Here is a 17744-nt window from a genome sequence, read left to right as displayed (position 1 = left end):
CTGTATTTAATGTCCTGTATCAACTTTATGGATTTTTATTGTCTAAGGCAAACTGGAAAAATGTTTCCAGGGATTTCAGTTATATGTTTGAGTCACCATGCCTTGTGTTGCTATGCACAGTTACTGCTTTTGTCTATATCATAGGTCTAGCATAATTTCCCCCCTACCCTCCCCCCCTTTTTCTCTTAATCATAGCTGGAAGAAAAATAGCAGTCAGGAAAACCAGACACATAATAGAAGGGAAGGTATAACTGGGAAGCTTTGGTGTTCATTCACGAAATTGTCAAATGAGAAAGAGAAAGAGATGTCATAGTAGCATATACGACTTAGCTGGAAAGGAAAATAATCTCATTTCTTCTCTCTGCAGCATGTATGAGTTGAATGTTAATGCTGTTGTGTTTAAATCCTGCCAGCATAAATGCTGCTTTTCATCTTTGCAGAAAGATTGGCAACAGCATGCAAAGCAGTATCAGGGCCCATCCTTTTAACAAAAGAGCATATGTTGGCAAGCACACCTCTTATTCCTGTCGTGTTATTCCTAGCCAGCAGCTTTCAGATATCAGTATTAAAATTTACTAGTTTCTTGCAGGTGTAACACCTGGTCTCATTACAATTTCTTCTAATAAAATAGCTTGAACTGATGATGAAGACCAGCTTCGTAGTATACTGTAAAAATTGTGAGACGGGAGGATGAAACATATAAAACTTGTCCTCTTAGCTCCCAGCCTGTTTCTTTGTGGCACCACATGAAAAGGGGAGAGAGAAAGTGAGAGGGAGTTGCACTTCAGCTAAGCTCACATCAGCTAAACTTCGGGTTTGCCTGTTCATTTCCCCATGTGGAATAATGTACTCTTTTAGGTCCAGCCACATCTTCTGCTCTAATAGCAAATAGAATACCAGAGGAGATCTCGGCAAGTGTCACACTGGTTCATTGGTACAGCTGGTACATGAGATTGGGCCGCAGGAGAGGGCATTTCTGCTGCATAAATTAGGATTTCGTTTATCAGCAAACAAATTAGAAGTAAGAAACAACAGTGTCTCTTTCTAGGTGCAAGAAATTTGATAGGTCTGTTAAACCTGTTGCATGAGGTCGATCTTATGCATAGGTAGTGCAAGAGTTCAGGGTTCTAAGTGTAATACAGTAGAAAGGAGTTCTTCAATTTAATGTTATTTTGGTTTTTCCTTCAGAGATAATTCAGAGGTACACTTGTGAATGCTTACAGATATACATACAAAATACATATATGTGTAACTTCCTGTGGTATCTGAGCAACTCAGCTGCCAGTAGTACATTTATTGGTTTTCATGCTTTTAGAAGGATGCCACTTGGATCCAAGTTGGACAAACTGACATTAAAGGACTGTGATTATAGGGAATTTACAGTAAGATTTGATCTCACCATTTACTAGCTACTCTACCTTGATTTTCCATTTAGATAGCTTTGTATAAATCAGCTGACTGAAACTTACTTAAACATCTGTACTTCACTGTCATTGTCTAACTAGCTATCCTCATCACCAGGGAAGTTAAACAGAGAGAACAGGATCTTGGTCTGCAAGAGGTGGCTAAAATATAAAAAATGGTTCACCCAAAGAGGCTTTTTGTTCAATGACAATAGAGACCAGTTTAGAAAACTTGAGATGCCAAAAATTAGCTGAAATTAGACACTCCCCTTAATGCATGTGTGGGGTCTAGCTGGGATGGAAAAGCAGAGTAAGTAATGGCGCCGTAAAGTGATAGCCTGTAACTCAGTAATGTGCAATTAGAGGCAATCCCTAATGGCCTGGACAGGCAAGACTGAGTTCCAAACTAGCACACTGCTTTTTTAAAAAATCTTTTGATTAATAAGCTTTCCAATCTACATGTGGATTTACATAAAATTGCGTTAAAATATGTGATACTTAAGTTAGATACAATTAATTTATATAAGAAAAAGCATGTATCTGAAAACACCATAAACTAAAGGGCTTTTATGTCTTGTCCTATAAAAACATCTTTGCATCTGAAGGATACTAGAGAAACAGTTGTTGAGATTATATGCAGATGGATTACAGAGGTCATTTTGTTCATTAGGTTAAAAGATAATGGGAAGATTACCTCCAGAACTGATGAAATGTATTCAGTTGCAGTAGTAATATAATAGCCCACTAAATTTTTTTTAAGTAGGAAGTGAGAAAAGTAATGCTCTGCTTGGGCAAGTTAAAACCCAAAGCAAGTGTCCTTCATCACAGGTGGTAGCTGCTAATATGATTATGGCAACTTGCTGCTTCCAAACAGGATGCTTGTTTCTGTTCAGAACAGGCTTAAAAGGGAAAGCAGATTTCTGGCATAATGAATATTGTTTTATGTACCACTTAAGCAGTTCTTCACAAGTTTCAGATTCACATTTGCATCTATCATGGAACCAATCTGTATAATGCCTTGTCCTGTGCAAAATCTACAAGTATTTTCCATTTTGAATTACGTGACACCAGTTTTCAAATATGAACATGACTGACTACTTCCCTCATTTTAATTAATCAGTAGCGTTTTGCAATATGCTGGGATCGAGATAGTTTAGTTACAAGAATTAATTTGAAAATATGTTAATTTTTGTCATGTTTGTTCTATGCCTGTATAAAACATGGCATAATTCCTTTTTATTTCAAAGCTTAAATGGAGCTATTAATAATTTTGGAACGTCATTTGGCAGTCATTGTATGTTGTGCAGAGCAGCAAGCGGTCATAACTCTTGCTGATTCCACTGCTGGAATGAACTGCAGGCTAGCTTCAGTCATTTGTCCATAAATTGTTCCAAGTAGCTTTGGGTTTGTACTGTTGGTAGAATAGGTTTCCAAATTGAGTAAATTTACCACTTCCACTCCTGATGATCATTTTCTATCTTCAAAACCAAAGAATTATTCTTTCGACATGAAGAGCAGATAGCAGAATATCCCCCAAAGGCAAAGTACTAGTTCTTTTACTTTCTGTAGAATGCTAGAAATGAAAAACTTTAGAATCCTCTGCTTTAGGCAAAAATTGTATCAAATCCATTCCCTCACAAGTAGAAGTAGGTGATAAAGGGTATTTTTGCAACTTCTGGGAGGTGCAAAAGCCCAAATTGTAATAAAGAGAGAGCCATGCTGAGTAACAAGGTTCAGATATTTTTCACAGAAAGTTAGTGTCCCATGGCAGAAGTGTGGAGAAGCTCTTTTTTGGAGCTATTCTCAGAGTAATTAGTATCTTCAAAGTGAGTTGTCATTGCCTTTGGCTGGGTGGCATAAGCAAGGAAGACACTTTCCTGATAAAGTCTGAAGCTTCATTTGTAATGTCTGTGATACAACTAACTCGGTATTTGGGGAAAGGGTGTTCTGTATTCAGCAGTCAGGAAATACTTGCATTTTTTGGATGTGTTTATGGATGCAAGGAGTACAGAGATCCTGTTCATAAACCAAGGCCCCTGCCTCCTTCTCCAATAAACTGAGGTCTACAAGCCTGCATCGTGTTGTAGGGTTGGGCATAGACTGTGGTACAGGACCCTCAGCCTGTCATCAGTCCTTTACCTCCTGACAGCTGCCCTTGTGTCATTCAGTTGTATTGAATGCTGCCTGTTGGAACTCAAAACCCCTTAGCTGCATTGAAAGAATCAATCAAGGTTGGAAAATACACTAAAGATCATTTAGTCTAACCAAGAAGCAGCTGTTCTTCCCAAGGAAGCTTCCTTTCTTTTTTTGCTAAAAATCACAGATACCTCGTTACTTTGGCTAGTCTCTGTCTGCCCAGCCCAAGAAAATCATTCGTAGGCTATTGAGCAAGTGACCAGATCATGACTTCTGGTTTTAATAGTGCCTGCTCAAAAGTTAGGTGATACTGGCTCCTCTGAGCTAACTCCTGCCTCTGCTTTGTCTTTAAAGCCACATTGTTTGTCCTTCTGTCTAGTGAGCTCTGCTCTGAGCCTGATTGGAAGTGACTGTGTCAGAAGTCAATTCTGACTTTTCTTTTTGTCATACTTGAGCCAGTCAGATTTTCCAGCTGGAAAGAGGTACAGCATAAAAGGAATTTTTCTTGTATCTTTTAGGAAGAAGGTAGTCGTAAGAAAGAGGTATTTAAAGAAAACTGGTAGATATGGTTGCTTTTCAGTTTAGACAGCTCTCACTCAACTACAAATTGTAACTCCCTATAAAGGGTCATCATTTAGGACCTGAACTTCCCTCTTATTATTCAAAGCTACGCTTCAGTATGCATAACACATTATTGTTTGTAAAACATTCCAGTTAACCTACTGGCAAATTCTGTTCCATAGGCATGACTATATTTCACTGCACATCTGTCTCATGCCAGTAGCTAGGTTTCAGTTTATGCTTGATACCTCCTGATTCCATCAATAAAACCTGATGAGACCTCAATTTTGTTCTTTATTTGTACAGACTGAAATAATAGAAGTATGTAAAAAAAAAATTCCAGTGAAAGTATTCTTTCTAAATATTTTTGCTGTTGAATGCTACTAAAAATCCTAAGAGATTGCCTGTTTTAAATATTGTCTCCTAGTCCAGATGCTGCTTTTATAGAAACCGATTGTGACTGCGTCTTTTTTAAACTCAACATGATTTGAATGCAATCCTGTTTATATTCTGTTCATGGAAAATATTTTCTTAAATGATATGAAGCTCATTTTTTCTTTTCCTCCCACCTCTCTAGATATGACCCAGACATTTTGTTAGGCTATGAAGTCCAGATGCATTCCTGGGGTTATCTCTTACAGAGGGCTGCTGCACTGAATGTTGATTTATGCCAGATGATTTCTCGTGTGCCAGGTAAGTTATTGTATAGGGCTTCAGTTCAGTTCTAGTAGAAGCAAACTGAAATCTATGAACAAATTAAAAAAATAAATACAGAGTATTTCTTGAGATAGGCCTCATTTTTTTTTTGTTCTTGCTCCTGTGTTGTTACAGTATAATCACACCCACACACCAAAAAAAAATTAGGAATACCAATGAGATTCTAGTGTTTTCTGAATTTACAAATTCCTGGAGTATTCCACTTCTGTGTGTGTCCTGTATTCATGAACCTGGACTTATATTCTGTAGTTGTGTGTTAAGTTTTCAGCTCTTTGAGGTGTTTCTGCTACCAAACCTTCTCTTGCTTTCCTTGGCTTAAGTCATTCAGAGTACCTACCATAATCATCATTTGTGGTTTCTCTGGCTGGGATACAAGGACATAAAAATGCTCCTGAGTAGCAACTGTTCTGGAGAGCAGCTTTGTAATAAAATCCTCACTTTCAATACCCATTCTTGTATTTTGGGCAAATTTTATTGTCCCCAAGTGCTGATGCTTTCCTCCAACATTGGGAAAAAAGTCTGTTTAGACTGGCAAGAAAACTTGGATGAGAATGGTAAGCCTAGTGTCTGTACTTAGCCAATCAATAGAAGCCACCATTCTGAAGAATGGAGTTAGTGAACAGCTAAATAAATGTGCTGTCGCACCCGAGAAGAGTCAGGATGACTTTGCAAAATTAAAAACTGTCTCAAAAATATGTTGTAGCTCTTTACAGTCATCAAGGTGATGTGGATGAGGGATATTTTAAAAATGAAAATAGTTGAAAAAGCTGCTTTTGTCAGGACTCTTGCCAAAGATCTGTACAGAAGTTAAATAGCCATGAAATAAGAAGTGCTTTACTGTGATTGTTCTATTAAAAACTTCAGCCTGTTGCTTTGTAGTGGTTGCAAAAGCAAATGTTAGGAATTATGGAGCAAGGAAAATATAAAGCAATGAATGTAAATGTAAAAAATGTAAAAATCTGTAGTGTGCTTGTACCTCAAATACTGATGTTGTAGCCTCCTCATAACCTTCCCCCCCATCAAAGTGGATATAGGAGAACTGGTAAAGATGAGAAGGATAATCCAAAGGTGTCTAGTAATTTAGTATTTTGGGATTCCAGAAGAGACAAAACAGTGTAGGAAAGGTAAAAGCCTATGAAATCTTGAGGAATGTAAAGGGAAATAGAGATTGGGTTTTCATGGTCTTTTCCAATGCAAGAACCAGAAATCAAGTGAAGCTAGCAAGTGGCAGATACAGAATAGAAGTTGATTTTTAATCTCTTCATTGTTGAACTCTTGAGTTCCTTGTCACGAGATAGTACAAATGCTTAAAGTGTACATTGCTTCAAAAGGAGATAAATTCTTGCAAAAAAAAAATCCATTGGGATCTATGATATATGTGAAAACAAGGTCTGGACCAGAAAGCTGCAAGTGGTTAGAAGCTGGAAGAGTTGTAGAGAGAGTATCAATAACTGCTTCCCCTATCTTGAAGCATCTGCCTTTGAGTACATGACAGAACCTGACACTGGGCTACTTGAATGTTTGGGCATACCCAGCACAGGAGTCATCTTTTGTGTAGTTTTCCTGTGTGCCTGGCCAGGAAAATACGATGTTTTAGAAGCACTATGTTCACACACTCCTTCCTTGAGGTTTAAATGATTGTATACTCTTTTGATGCTTTCAATACCTGTAACATGTTTAGAAAAGAACTGAGTTATAGAGTCCTCCCAGAGACAAGAAAATACAAGAAAAAAATTGTATCTTCAGCTGAAATTTATTGGCAATTGGACTTTGGTGAATTTTAAAATACTTTATGTATGAAAACAGGAGCACATGATAGTTTAAATATGAATAGACCATCAAAGCTCACAAGTTTCCTTCTTCAGCACAAAGCTCTCAAATTTGTTCTTCAGGAATAATAACTGATTGCATGAACCTTGTTATGCAATTCCTTTGATGGCTTAAATTGAGATGATATACTAGTTGCAGAATAATGCCTCTAGGTACAGTCTTCAGAGGTACTGAATCATGTTCAGAAAAATTTTTGACCCATTACATCTTACGATTTGCAATGTCTTTGGTAAGAGGAACAGTTAAGTGTTGTAGTCAGAGGTTTCTTAAAACCTCCAAAGATCACGAAGATGTACTGCTCTATTGTAGAAGAATGGCTGAACAATCGCTTCAGTTTGGGACATGTGCCTCTGCTGTTATTCTTAAAGGCTGTTGCAGCTCTTGTCTTGCAGGACAGCTCTGTCTGTACTTTAGTTGATGCAGAACCAAACAGATCAGCAAAGCTGTTAATAGTACCCATCTTCCTGACATAAGCTCTTCCTCAAGTTACTGATTTTGGGATACACATGAATGGGTCCTCAAAGAAGAAAGGGAACTTCATGGTTCCTAATGGTAATATCCTCATGTATTTCACAGTCAGGCTTCCTTCCCTACAACTATGAAGTCCCACACAACATGGGTCAGTTCTAGTGAAGGAAACCAGGATTGTAGCCCTTAACATTTTTGGACAGGAAGTTCGAGTTCCCTGACCATCTTGTCACACATCCCAAGATCCCAATTTATCCACATCCACATCCCAATTTATCACTAGACACCAATTAGTGTGCAAGTAGTGCAAGGCAACAGTGGCAGTTTATGCTGCTCCCTAACTACACCTCAAACCCCAACCTGTGCATGCAGAGCATAGACACAGTCTGCACAGCACTGGTATTTGTAGTGCAGATGTTCCTGTGCCAACTGGTAGATGCACACTCAGAAGTGGAATACATAACACTTAAAAATGCTTCTAAGAATTGGTGTTATTTTAAGGTAAGTAATTATTTTTTGACAGAATTGCAGGAGAAAAATGAGAAAATGTTTACACTGATGAGCTCTTCCCAAAAATGTCATATTGTAAGTGTGGGCTTGCATGCATGACCATATACATGCAAGTTGTGTTCTCTGTTGCTTTGTGGCCTCCTTGTCCATGGTTTTGACCCCATCTGTGTTCCTTTTGCATTTCCAACCCCTGTGCTTCATATTTCTCTCCTTTCTTCATATGCTGTATTTTCAGAACAGGAAGTGCTCCTTCAAGCAGTATGCTCCTCATTCTTCCTGTTGAAATAAAGATGGAAGGGACTTCTCCTTCCCTTTCCTGTGATTTCACTTAACAAAAAGAAGTCTGGACTTCTCTCTGGTTTTGCTTTATTGGCTGAGTCTGGTGCTGCCTCTGCCATTTACAAGTGAACTATTCATAAGTCGTTAGGACACATCACAAGAACAGTGAGTGCTGTGCCTGTGCATAGTGGCATTTTCTGTGTGCGCACTGTGGCCTCCTGTTTCCTCCTTTGCATCACAGTTCAAAGGGAGTGGGTAAGAGAGGGTAAGAGGAGACTTCTTTTTATTTCATCTCATGCACTTGAAAGATAGGAGGAATGTCCAGTTCTGCTTCTTAACAACATAGTTTCCAAAGAGGCTTACATGGTTCTGGTGATATAGTTCCCACCCCAGTTGTGGAGTAGTGCAGGTTTTTGTAATATAGTGGTGCTCATCGCAGGCAGTCTGGTTCATCAGGCGGTGGGTGGGTCTCTCTGGTGACCACATTATACTTTGCTGCCTGTTTTTACCAGCAACACGTGAAGCAAACTTACTGTGGGAAATCTCCCCTAACAAGTCAGAAGAGAACTGGGATGACACTGCAGAAAGTAAAACTAACCAATACTTTCTGCTTCCAATAAAAAAAAAAAATATGGAGGGAAAGGAAATACAAGTTCCTCACTTTCACAGGAGATCCAGCATGTGAAAGTGAAGAAAAGCAGAAGAAAAAATGTTGCTACTTGGTGGGCCTTTTTTTCCATCCAGACATGGAAAAAGAAGTTGCAGTTTTCCTCCTTAAAAATCTGAAACAATAAGGAGGTTAAAAAGATGCTATGCATTTTGGTGAAGTGTACAAAAGGTCTGCTCAATTTTGTCAAGGATCTGTGATTTATTGATAAGGTTAGTAAATGACAAATAGGTTTTCTTAATCATATTTTAATTAATATGGTACACATTTGAAGAACAACATACAAAATTAGTCTGTATTATGTTGTTTCACAGCAGTTCTGCAGCATTTCAGGCAGTTTTTGCTTCTGTCATCAAGCGTAAATGTGCTTCATGGCTGTCTGAGGATCTAATTGTTCAGCTCTGATCATTATTGCAAAACAGTTTGTATCCACACTTCTACACACTCTGTCCAAAATGTTCTGCTTTTTGTTAGCAGGGTACTGTACAGGCTGTGCTGTACCTGATAAATGAGTGGTGGCAGAATACAAAGCAACCAGCAGTTAAAAAATGGGTGGATTTAGAATTGTGGGGAAATTGCCTTGAAGTGATTTCTCTTCCATTAAACTAGTAAGAAATAAGACTGAGGATCGGTGGATCCATTTTCATAATGGATTTTAGTCTGTGTGGTACATTTTAAAAAACATCTATGTAAACTCTGGAAGGAACACCAAAACTGTAGACTTATAATGACTGAAAAAAGAGATAGTTTAAAGAAATGTATACCAAAAAGACTGTCTTCTCTTGTGCTGTAGTATTCCAAAGCATGACAAAAATCAAGGATGACAAAAGAGGATATATTTCTGTACTTTAGTCACCGCTGTCTCACAGAAAGATGTAGAGTGCTGCATCTGCATCAGTTCCTTCCTATTTCCTTCTCCCTCTGCTATCCAGAACTCATGTCTACCTGCACTCACTGCAGTGGGGTTGCTTTTTACTGTATGAAAGACACTGCATTTTCTCTTCCATGACCTGGTTTGGAGTAAGATCATTGCAAGTAAAGCCTTGAGTTATAAACACCTTAGGGCAGAAATCACTTTTGCTTATTACAATTTTTTTATGTTGTGCACTACTGTACGTGCAGCTAACTCTCAAGTAACATTCAGCATTGCATAACCAATATATCCACTATGGAGAATATATTGCCTTGGACATTATTTCAATGAAACTGAAGTAAGGGTTCTCTGCAAAGGGCAAGAGCAGAAAAACCTGGAGGACTTCCATTTAGAGATTGAGTGGATGATTGGTAAATAAATAATCTTGTGGAATCAGTAGTAATTTTTATGAATTCTTATTTTTCTAGAGAGCACAAATTGAAAGAGGAATGGCTTGATCTGGTCTTGGCTGTCCTATAACCTGTGTAAATATATTCTCTTTTAATGTCTTTAGATGAAAAGAAAGAGAACAGATTTGCCACTGAGCTGGATGAGTATGGAGCAGATACAATGAGTGAAATAAATATTGTTGGGCGAATTGTCTTGAATATTTGGAGAATGATGAGACATGAGGTAAATTTTTTAAAAGATTAATGTTTTGACTTACTGGGTTTTCTAATTATTGCAGACTTTGTTGAAAGTTTCATGTAAATTGTGTAACTTCTAGATTTTTTTTTCTTTATACACCTCTTTATTCAAATAGAGTAGTTTGCCAGTTTGTGAGAATGGGTTTTGCATATCGCCAGACTGTAAAGTACTGAAGCCCTTACTTTTCAGTAGTGTTTCTTAATTATACTCCTTTTCACTGATTTGTGGGTTTTGAGAACAACTTACTCGTTTTAGGAATTTGTCTAATATGGTGGTTTTACTACATTAAGTACTTGAACGTATTTTAAGATGTCAGATTTACTCTTCTTTTTTTTCTTTTCTTTTTTGTTCCATTTATAACTTTACATTTAATATTCAAACAGCCCAGTCTTTACAAATCTTCTTCTGACCAAGTTCAGACCTGATCTTTATGAACTGCGTAGCTCTGCATAGTCTTTTCAACTGATAAGGGATACTTTTTCCAGACTTGTAAATAGTTAGTGACTTCTAAGAAGAAATATTAGCTTTTTTAACAAAATACTAATAAAAGTTAATAAATGCAGTTGTTGCAGTTTTTGAAAAGTAGAGATTTTTTGATTATGACAGCCATCATGCATCTTGACATGTCTGCTGTGTTTTTCTAGGTGAATCTAACGAATTACACTTTTGAGAACGTGGGCTTCCATGTTCTCCATCATCGTTTTCCTTTATTTACATTCCGAGTTTTGTCTGATTGGTTTGACAATAAGGCAGATGTCTACAGGTAATGATCTATTAATCCATTTTGTTAACTGTTTTTAAGGCCAGATTCTTAACAATGGATAGGTGGAAGGTAAAATCAGCATAGGAAGAAATAATCAATTTAACTCAGGCACTAGAGCAGTGTATATGCAGCAACATGAACTTGTTTACTTGGATGTTCTGTTACATAGTTATACCCTCAATATTACAATAAGATATTTCAGTTACATTTTGAACATATCTGAATAGATGTACTATTTTGAAGTTCTGTAATGTCTTTATTTTATTTTAAATATAATGTTCATCAGAAAGACTTTTAATGAACTGTCAGGCTTTTGTTTCACTTCAGAGTGCATGTCAAGCAAGCTAGGCTTAAAACTAGTACAAAACAGCACACAAGATGTTAAGACAGGAGCTATAGCTGCTTAAAAATACCTTCATATGACATGTATCACATTCAGCTTCACTCTTCTTGAAGCAATTTGATATTGTGTGATATGAACAATTCATGAAACTGAGTATTGATCTGAACATTGTTCGTGACATACACAAATTTTTTGTAAAAGTTGAACCTTGTAACTAAGTGGAAATGTCGTTTATGCTCAAATTATGAATTCATGTTCAGCTGTGATAGGCATTCTTAATACAGAAAGATGTTTCCACAAAGGTCCACTCAGTTAAAAAGCATGTAAACAGATGAGGAGATAGTTGTTTCTGTTTTGGTAATCCTTTGGGGCAGTGAGGAGAACAGGATGTAGTATATCATTGCGAGATGCCTTAACTGTAGTTTGCTGTAACACATTCTGTGTACATCTTTAGAATACATAAATGTATATTTATATACACCACACTTTTGAAAGAGCTGTATGAAAATGTTCTAGAGGAAATTTTTATTTGCTGGTTTTTTAACAAGTTACCATAAAAATACATTTGGCTTAGTAGAAAGAGCAGCGCTCTTCTGATTGTTTGTAATGAGGTGTTCACTCTCACAGATGGAAAATGGTTGATCATTACGTTAGCCGGGTTCGTGGGAATCTTCTGTTGTTAGACAAACTGGATTTGATTGACAGAACAAGTGAAATGGCGAGACTTTTTGGCATTCAGTTCTTACATGTATTAACAAGAGGCTCCCAGGTAAGACTTTGTTCTCCTTATACTTCACAAAACCAAAATAGTTTTTACAAAATGTTCGAGTTCTTCGGCATCTTCTCAGTCCATATGTGTATTTTCATAGGGTCACAGAAGACTGTAACATGAATTAACACGAAACTGAAAGATAAAGAATACTATTCAATCTATTATTGCTGCTTTTGAATTGCCTAGTCTCAGAGTTTAAAAATAACTTAAAAATGGAGTTCCCCAAATGTAATCACACGTGTGAATCTCTTCTACTGACTTCAGGAGCACTAAGCTTTCCCTTTGAGTTGGTATTGTTCACACTTAAATGAGTCTGAAAATGAGTGCTTTCTAAAACACTAAGAAATATAATTAAGCATGTTTTAGAAAGATGAGATTAGTTTCTTCCAGGGCAGACAAAGCAGCATTGAATATGTTCTAAGGGACAATTCTGGTGCAGCAGACCTCTAGGTGAGATTTTACAGTAAGACAAGAAGGGCTCTGGCTTTATTAAATACGTGTCATGCAAGATGTTTGTGGTTCTATTATTTTGATACCAACATCAGAGGGAAAAGGGAGCAGGACAGAGCAAGATGTGTGCTTTGTCTGAGAGCCCAGCAGTCTCCAGTAATACCAAAGGCTTTCCTTGCCAAGATTCTGAGTGATTAGGCTACCTCTACTGCTTTCATGGCTACATGTGAGAGCTGAACAGCACCTGAAATGAGAGTCAGCTACTTGGTCAAGTGTTAGCTCTTCTCTTACCATAAGCCAGCCAAATACGGGAGTGTCTGAAGCTGCAGTTTCCTGAACAATTCAATCATATTAAAAAACTTTTGCCGCCTTTTTTCCTTTGACTGCAGTTGCCTGTGTCATCTCTTGACTCAGAGCAGATTCTTGTTGGTCTTGCTGGTAATGACCCTATATTTGGGGGAAAAGGGGAGCAGGCTGGCAGGCACCATCAGCAGAACCATGGCAGTGTTCAGTAGGTATTTGCCAGTTTAGCTCCCCGATCTGGTTTACCGTATTATCAGAAAATACCACTGTTGGAGCAAGGGAAGAGAAATGCACAGTTAGGGACAGGGAGTGTGGGACCGGCATACTGCCAAGATAGATATGCTTAAACTGTCATGATTGCAGCCCACAAAGACTGTTCTGCCTGTCATTTTCTCAGATGTCTGTGAGTGGGAGTGAGCAACAGAAGCATGCTGCATTTTCTATCCTGACTGTTCTTTTCTCTTCCCTTCTGTGCACGTATGTTCTGTTTCCATTGAAACTTTCTAGATCACAAAAACGGCACTTGCAACAATTCCCAGTCACCTCAAATAATTTTTTTCACACAGAAGAATCACTACCTTTTATGAAGATACTGCTCCTTAGCTAAAAAACACATTAAAATGGAATAGTAAGAACAGATTTCCAATATTTTCTTTTTCCACATTTCTATCTCTCATTGAGTTTTACAATAACTTTTAAAAATCATTTTATTTTGTTGTATTAAGCCATCTCAAATTTTTCATAGTAGACTAAACAAATCTAACAAGAAATGGTCATAGGCATACAGATAATTAGTCAGATGTTGGAAGAACTTGCTGATTTTTGCACAGGAGTCAGCAGGGCTGATTGAGAGAACTTTAAACTGAATTTCAAGGGAGAAAGGAATAAGACCAGGCTCACTGGAGGTAAAGCTGGGAGCATCATACCAGTGGTTGAGAAACAGTGTCCTAGCAAAGTCTTTTGGTCTGCTGTCTCAGTGGAGGTAGAGGGTGGAGATCCATGTGGCAGCAAAGACAAAAGGATTATTTATGTGTTAGAAACCACAGATGGACCTGAGAATAGTCATGTAGGGATTAGGGTTTCCCCCCCCCTCAAAAAGGTGTTAGGATCAATAGCCCAATTGAGGTGCACCTGCACCAGTGCACTCAGCGTGGGCAGCAAACAAGAGGCGCCAGTCCTGTTTTATATCTTTACTGATGATCTGGACAATGGGATCGAGTGCTCCCTTAGTCACTTAGCAGACAACTCCCAAGTTGGGAGGGAGTGTTGATCTGCTGGAGGTTAATAAGGCTCTAAAGAGGGATCTGGACAGGCTGGTTCAATGGGCTGAGGCCAGCTCTATGAGGGTTCTCCCCTTGGCTCCCAACAACCCCATGCAGGGCTACAGGCTACAGGAAGAGTGGCTGGAAAACTGCCTGGAGGAAAAGGACCTGGGGGTGCTGGTCAACTGCAGTTGAACATGAGCCAGCTGTGCCCAGGTGGCCAAGAAAGCCAGTGACATCCTGGCCTCTGTCAGAAACAGTGTGGCCAGCAGCACCAGGTTGTCGCTCTGTACCCAGCACTAGTGAGGCCACAACTCAAACCCTGTGTTCAGTTCTGGGCTGCTCACTACAAGAAGGACATGGAGGTGCTAGAGCAAGTGCAGAGAAGGGCAGTAAAGCTGATGAAGGGTCTGGAGCACAAGTCCTGTGAGCAGCATCTGAGGGAGCTGGGATTGTTTAGTCTGGAATAAAGGAGGCTCGTGGTGGACCTTACCGCTCTCTACAACTCCCTGAAAGGAGGCTGTAGTGAGGTGGAGGTCAGTCTCTTTTCCCAAAAAAGAAACAATAGGACAAGAGGAAATAGCCTCAGTTTGTGCCAGGGGTGGTTTAGATTGGATATTAAAAAAATTTCTTCTCCAAGAGGATGGTCAGTCATTGGAACAGGCTGTCCAGGGTCACCATCCCTGGAGTTAAGAAATGTGTAGATGTGGTCCTTGGCAGTGCTGGGTTAACATTGGATTTGGTGATCTTAAAGGTCTTTTCCAACCTAAATTCTATGATGCTATGAAAACTCGGGGAAAAAAACCCACAATCTATCTCTTGCCAGAGCCAGTCCCTGACCATCTTGTCACGCATCCCAATTTATCACTGGACACCAATTAGTGTGCAAGTAGTGCAAAGCAACAGTGGCAGTTTATGCTGCTCCCTAACTACACCTCAAACCCCAACCTGTTTTTAAGGTGCAGGGTCTTGTTAAAACTGTTGGTTCTGTAAGTTCATTTATAACTTCAAGGTTAAAGAAATTATATCTAACCCATTCAGTACAGTGAATGAATACATAGTATGTCAGGCAGATGGCCTTTAATAGTGATTTAGTTTCTTAAAAAGCACAAGATTTTAGGATTATGTAGGTTTGTTCTTCGATATTTGTGATTTTCAGTCCCTTGCCACCCATGTATATAGTTTTCAGCTGTTTTGGTTTTTATTGTTCATGGACACAGTGAAGCCCACTCGGGCTTGTAAAGCCTTTACTAAAGCATTGAGTAATACATAAATAAATAGGGCTGGGGGTTTTTTCACTTGTTTACAGCTACATTTTGTCATGTCTTGAACAAGGTGTTTGCTGTTTTATGCTTCCTGTTCTACTTGTGGTATCAGGAAGAAAGCATGATACCCAGTGCATTTACTGCATATTATACTTTGTTTTCTTCAGTGATCTGCAAATCTAAGAGTACTACAGTTGAGCAAATGCTCATTCACTGACTGTAGCATGGCCATCCACATGTATTATTGAAGCCTGTTGGATGTTTATTTTTTCCATAGATAAAAATTAAAAGTACTCAATTTTCTAGGATTAGGGCTGAATGAAGAGGAAGCACATGGAAAAATTCCACTATATGTGATACAGAATCATAGAATGGTTAGGGTTGGAAGGGACCTGAAGATGATCTAGTGATATAAAATACAATTAAAATATACATTAAGAACATGGCTATTTATTTTGGAAAAGTAGTTAGTTATCTGTACTTCAATCAGGAAGTGTAAGCTTGTATTTGCACCGGTTAATACACACGTTTGTTCTGCATTTTTAAATGATAATGGTTTTATCTGAACTGTTTTGCAGTACCGTGTGGAGTCTGTGATGCTGCGCATTGCAAAGCCAATGAACTACATTGCTGTGACTCCCAGTGTCCAGCAGCGAGCTCAGATGAAAGCCCCACAATGTGTTCCCTTGATAATGGAGCCAGAATCCCGCTTCTACAGCAACGCTGTTCTTGTCTTGGATTTCCAGTCCTTATATCCTTCCATTGTCATAGCATACAACTACTGTTTTTCAACCTGCCTGGGACACGTTGAAAACTTAGGAAAGTAAGTTGTTACTGTTTTCTCACAAGCTTTGATTCCATAGAGACTTGAGTGTTGAGTGTCTTTTCTAAGGTACCGAGAACCCCTGGTTGCCATTGGAAATAGTGGGCACGTATGAATAGCACCATTTTCTGTTACACAATACAGGTGATAAAAATCTACCATGTGGGTGTGTGCATATGTGTATACACACACATACATATACACATCAATATGTATTTTTAATTAAATATAGAATTAGACTCTGTTCTCATAAAACCCCCCCAAAACAGCTCTGTGCATGTGTGTATGTACACCTCTTTGATTATTGTCATGGTGCTGGTTTTTATTATTGCTTCAGAATAAGTTAAAATTAATATAAATCCACCATCTGGCTTCAAGACTGGACTGGGGTTATTCCTTAATGAGTTAGGATAGTTCCTGTATCAGTTGTAGTTCACTCTGGTTCTGACTACTAAAAATTAAAAGGTACAATTTAGTTATTCTTTGTAGCATCTTTTATTGAGCTTAACAGTTATTCTGTTAATTGGAAAAAGATCTCACTGCTCTTCGTAATTACTCTATAATATAAACAGTATTTTGAAGAATGGAAAGATACCTGCAATAATTGCTGGGTGTCACCATCAGGTTTTCAAGTTTCTGATTTGAAATTCTGAATTTGTAGGAAGAAAGTGCAGTGTGGTACTTGGTAAACATGCACAGTTTCCATAGGGGATTACAGTATTTAGTATGTGCCTCCACTAACTCAGTATTTGGTAATAATTCATAACACAGAGCAGAATTGATAAATTTTGCATGCATTGGAATTTAGCTATTTATTACTGCTTTGTTCCTAGAACCTTTTGTATGTAGCTAAGAAATTTGAAAGGATGTTAGGTTCATTTATACCTGAGATTACTTTGTCCTTGCTGGCATTATCAGCATTTTAATGTGAGCTGGTGCTTTTGCTTGATTAGGCTGTAAATGAATGAATTGTCTTCATATTTGAATTTTCTCTTTATTAGGTATGATGCATTCAAATTTGGCTGTGCATCTCTGAGAGTACCTCCTGACTTACTTTACCAGATTAGGCATGATATCACAGTGTCACCCAGTGGAGTAGCTTTTGTCAAGGTAATGATATTAGTGCTCTGTGACAGGATTTTCACTGCCTGTTGGCTGACTAGCTTAAGATCAAACTGATATTGTAGTTTATATTTTGCTGCATTAAGAGCAGACAAAAAGGGGAGGTTCAATCTCTCATTTCACAATGTTTTGGTATTTCTCAAAGTGTTGAACTTCTGGCAGTTCAGGAAGTAAAACTTCTTTATGCTTTCCTTTATACTGAAGGCTTATTTAATCTATAATTAAACTATTTTACTTGTGCAGTTTGGGGATCAAACAGTAATTATCTGTGTGCAACAATTCATTCTTGTCCTGCCTGTAGAGCAGAATGCTGTCTTAGAAAAAGTAGTGATTTGGGACATGAAACTCCCCGACTTGCTTTCTATTGTTCTCATTCTGTTATGTGTCCTCCTGGCTGGTATGTAATGAATATGGCCTGGAGCTGTTGCAAATAGTTAGCCAGTCACCAGCATACATGTATTTAATGTAAAACAAAAACTTTTTAGTAAAGAATATTTGCAGAATTTTTA

General features: G+C 38.2%; 1 protein-coding gene across 2 annotated transcripts in view; it reads left to right on the top strand.

Moving 5' to 3' along the window:
* The window catches only part of REV3L (REV3 like, DNA directed polymerase zeta catalytic subunit), a 119571-nt gene that overhangs the window by 90284 nt on the left and 11543 nt on the right, over positions 1-17744 (top strand). For both annotated transcript variants that reach the window (XM_032101488.1, XM_032101489.1), the window contains exons 19-24: positions 4678-4793; positions 9999-10117; positions 10777-10895; positions 11866-12007; positions 15869-16113; positions 17115-17223. In XM_032101488.1, coding sequence (XP_031957379.1) covers positions 4678-4793; positions 9999-10117; positions 10777-10895; positions 11866-12007; positions 15869-16113; positions 17115-17223 — 850 coding nt within the window. The remainder of the gene's footprint in view (positions 1-4677; positions 4794-9998; positions 10118-10776; positions 10896-11865; positions 12008-15868; positions 16114-17114; positions 17224-17744) is intronic.

Source organism: Corvus moneduloides, chromosome 3 (genome assembly GCF_009650955.1).
Source record: "Corvus moneduloides isolate bCorMon1 chromosome 3, bCorMon1.pri, whole genome shotgun sequence".
NCBI lineage: Eukaryota > Metazoa > Chordata > Aves > Passeriformes > Corvidae > Corvus > Corvus moneduloides.
Note: the sequence above shows the minus strand (reverse complement) of the source record. Positions and strands in the feature narration are given on the sequence as shown.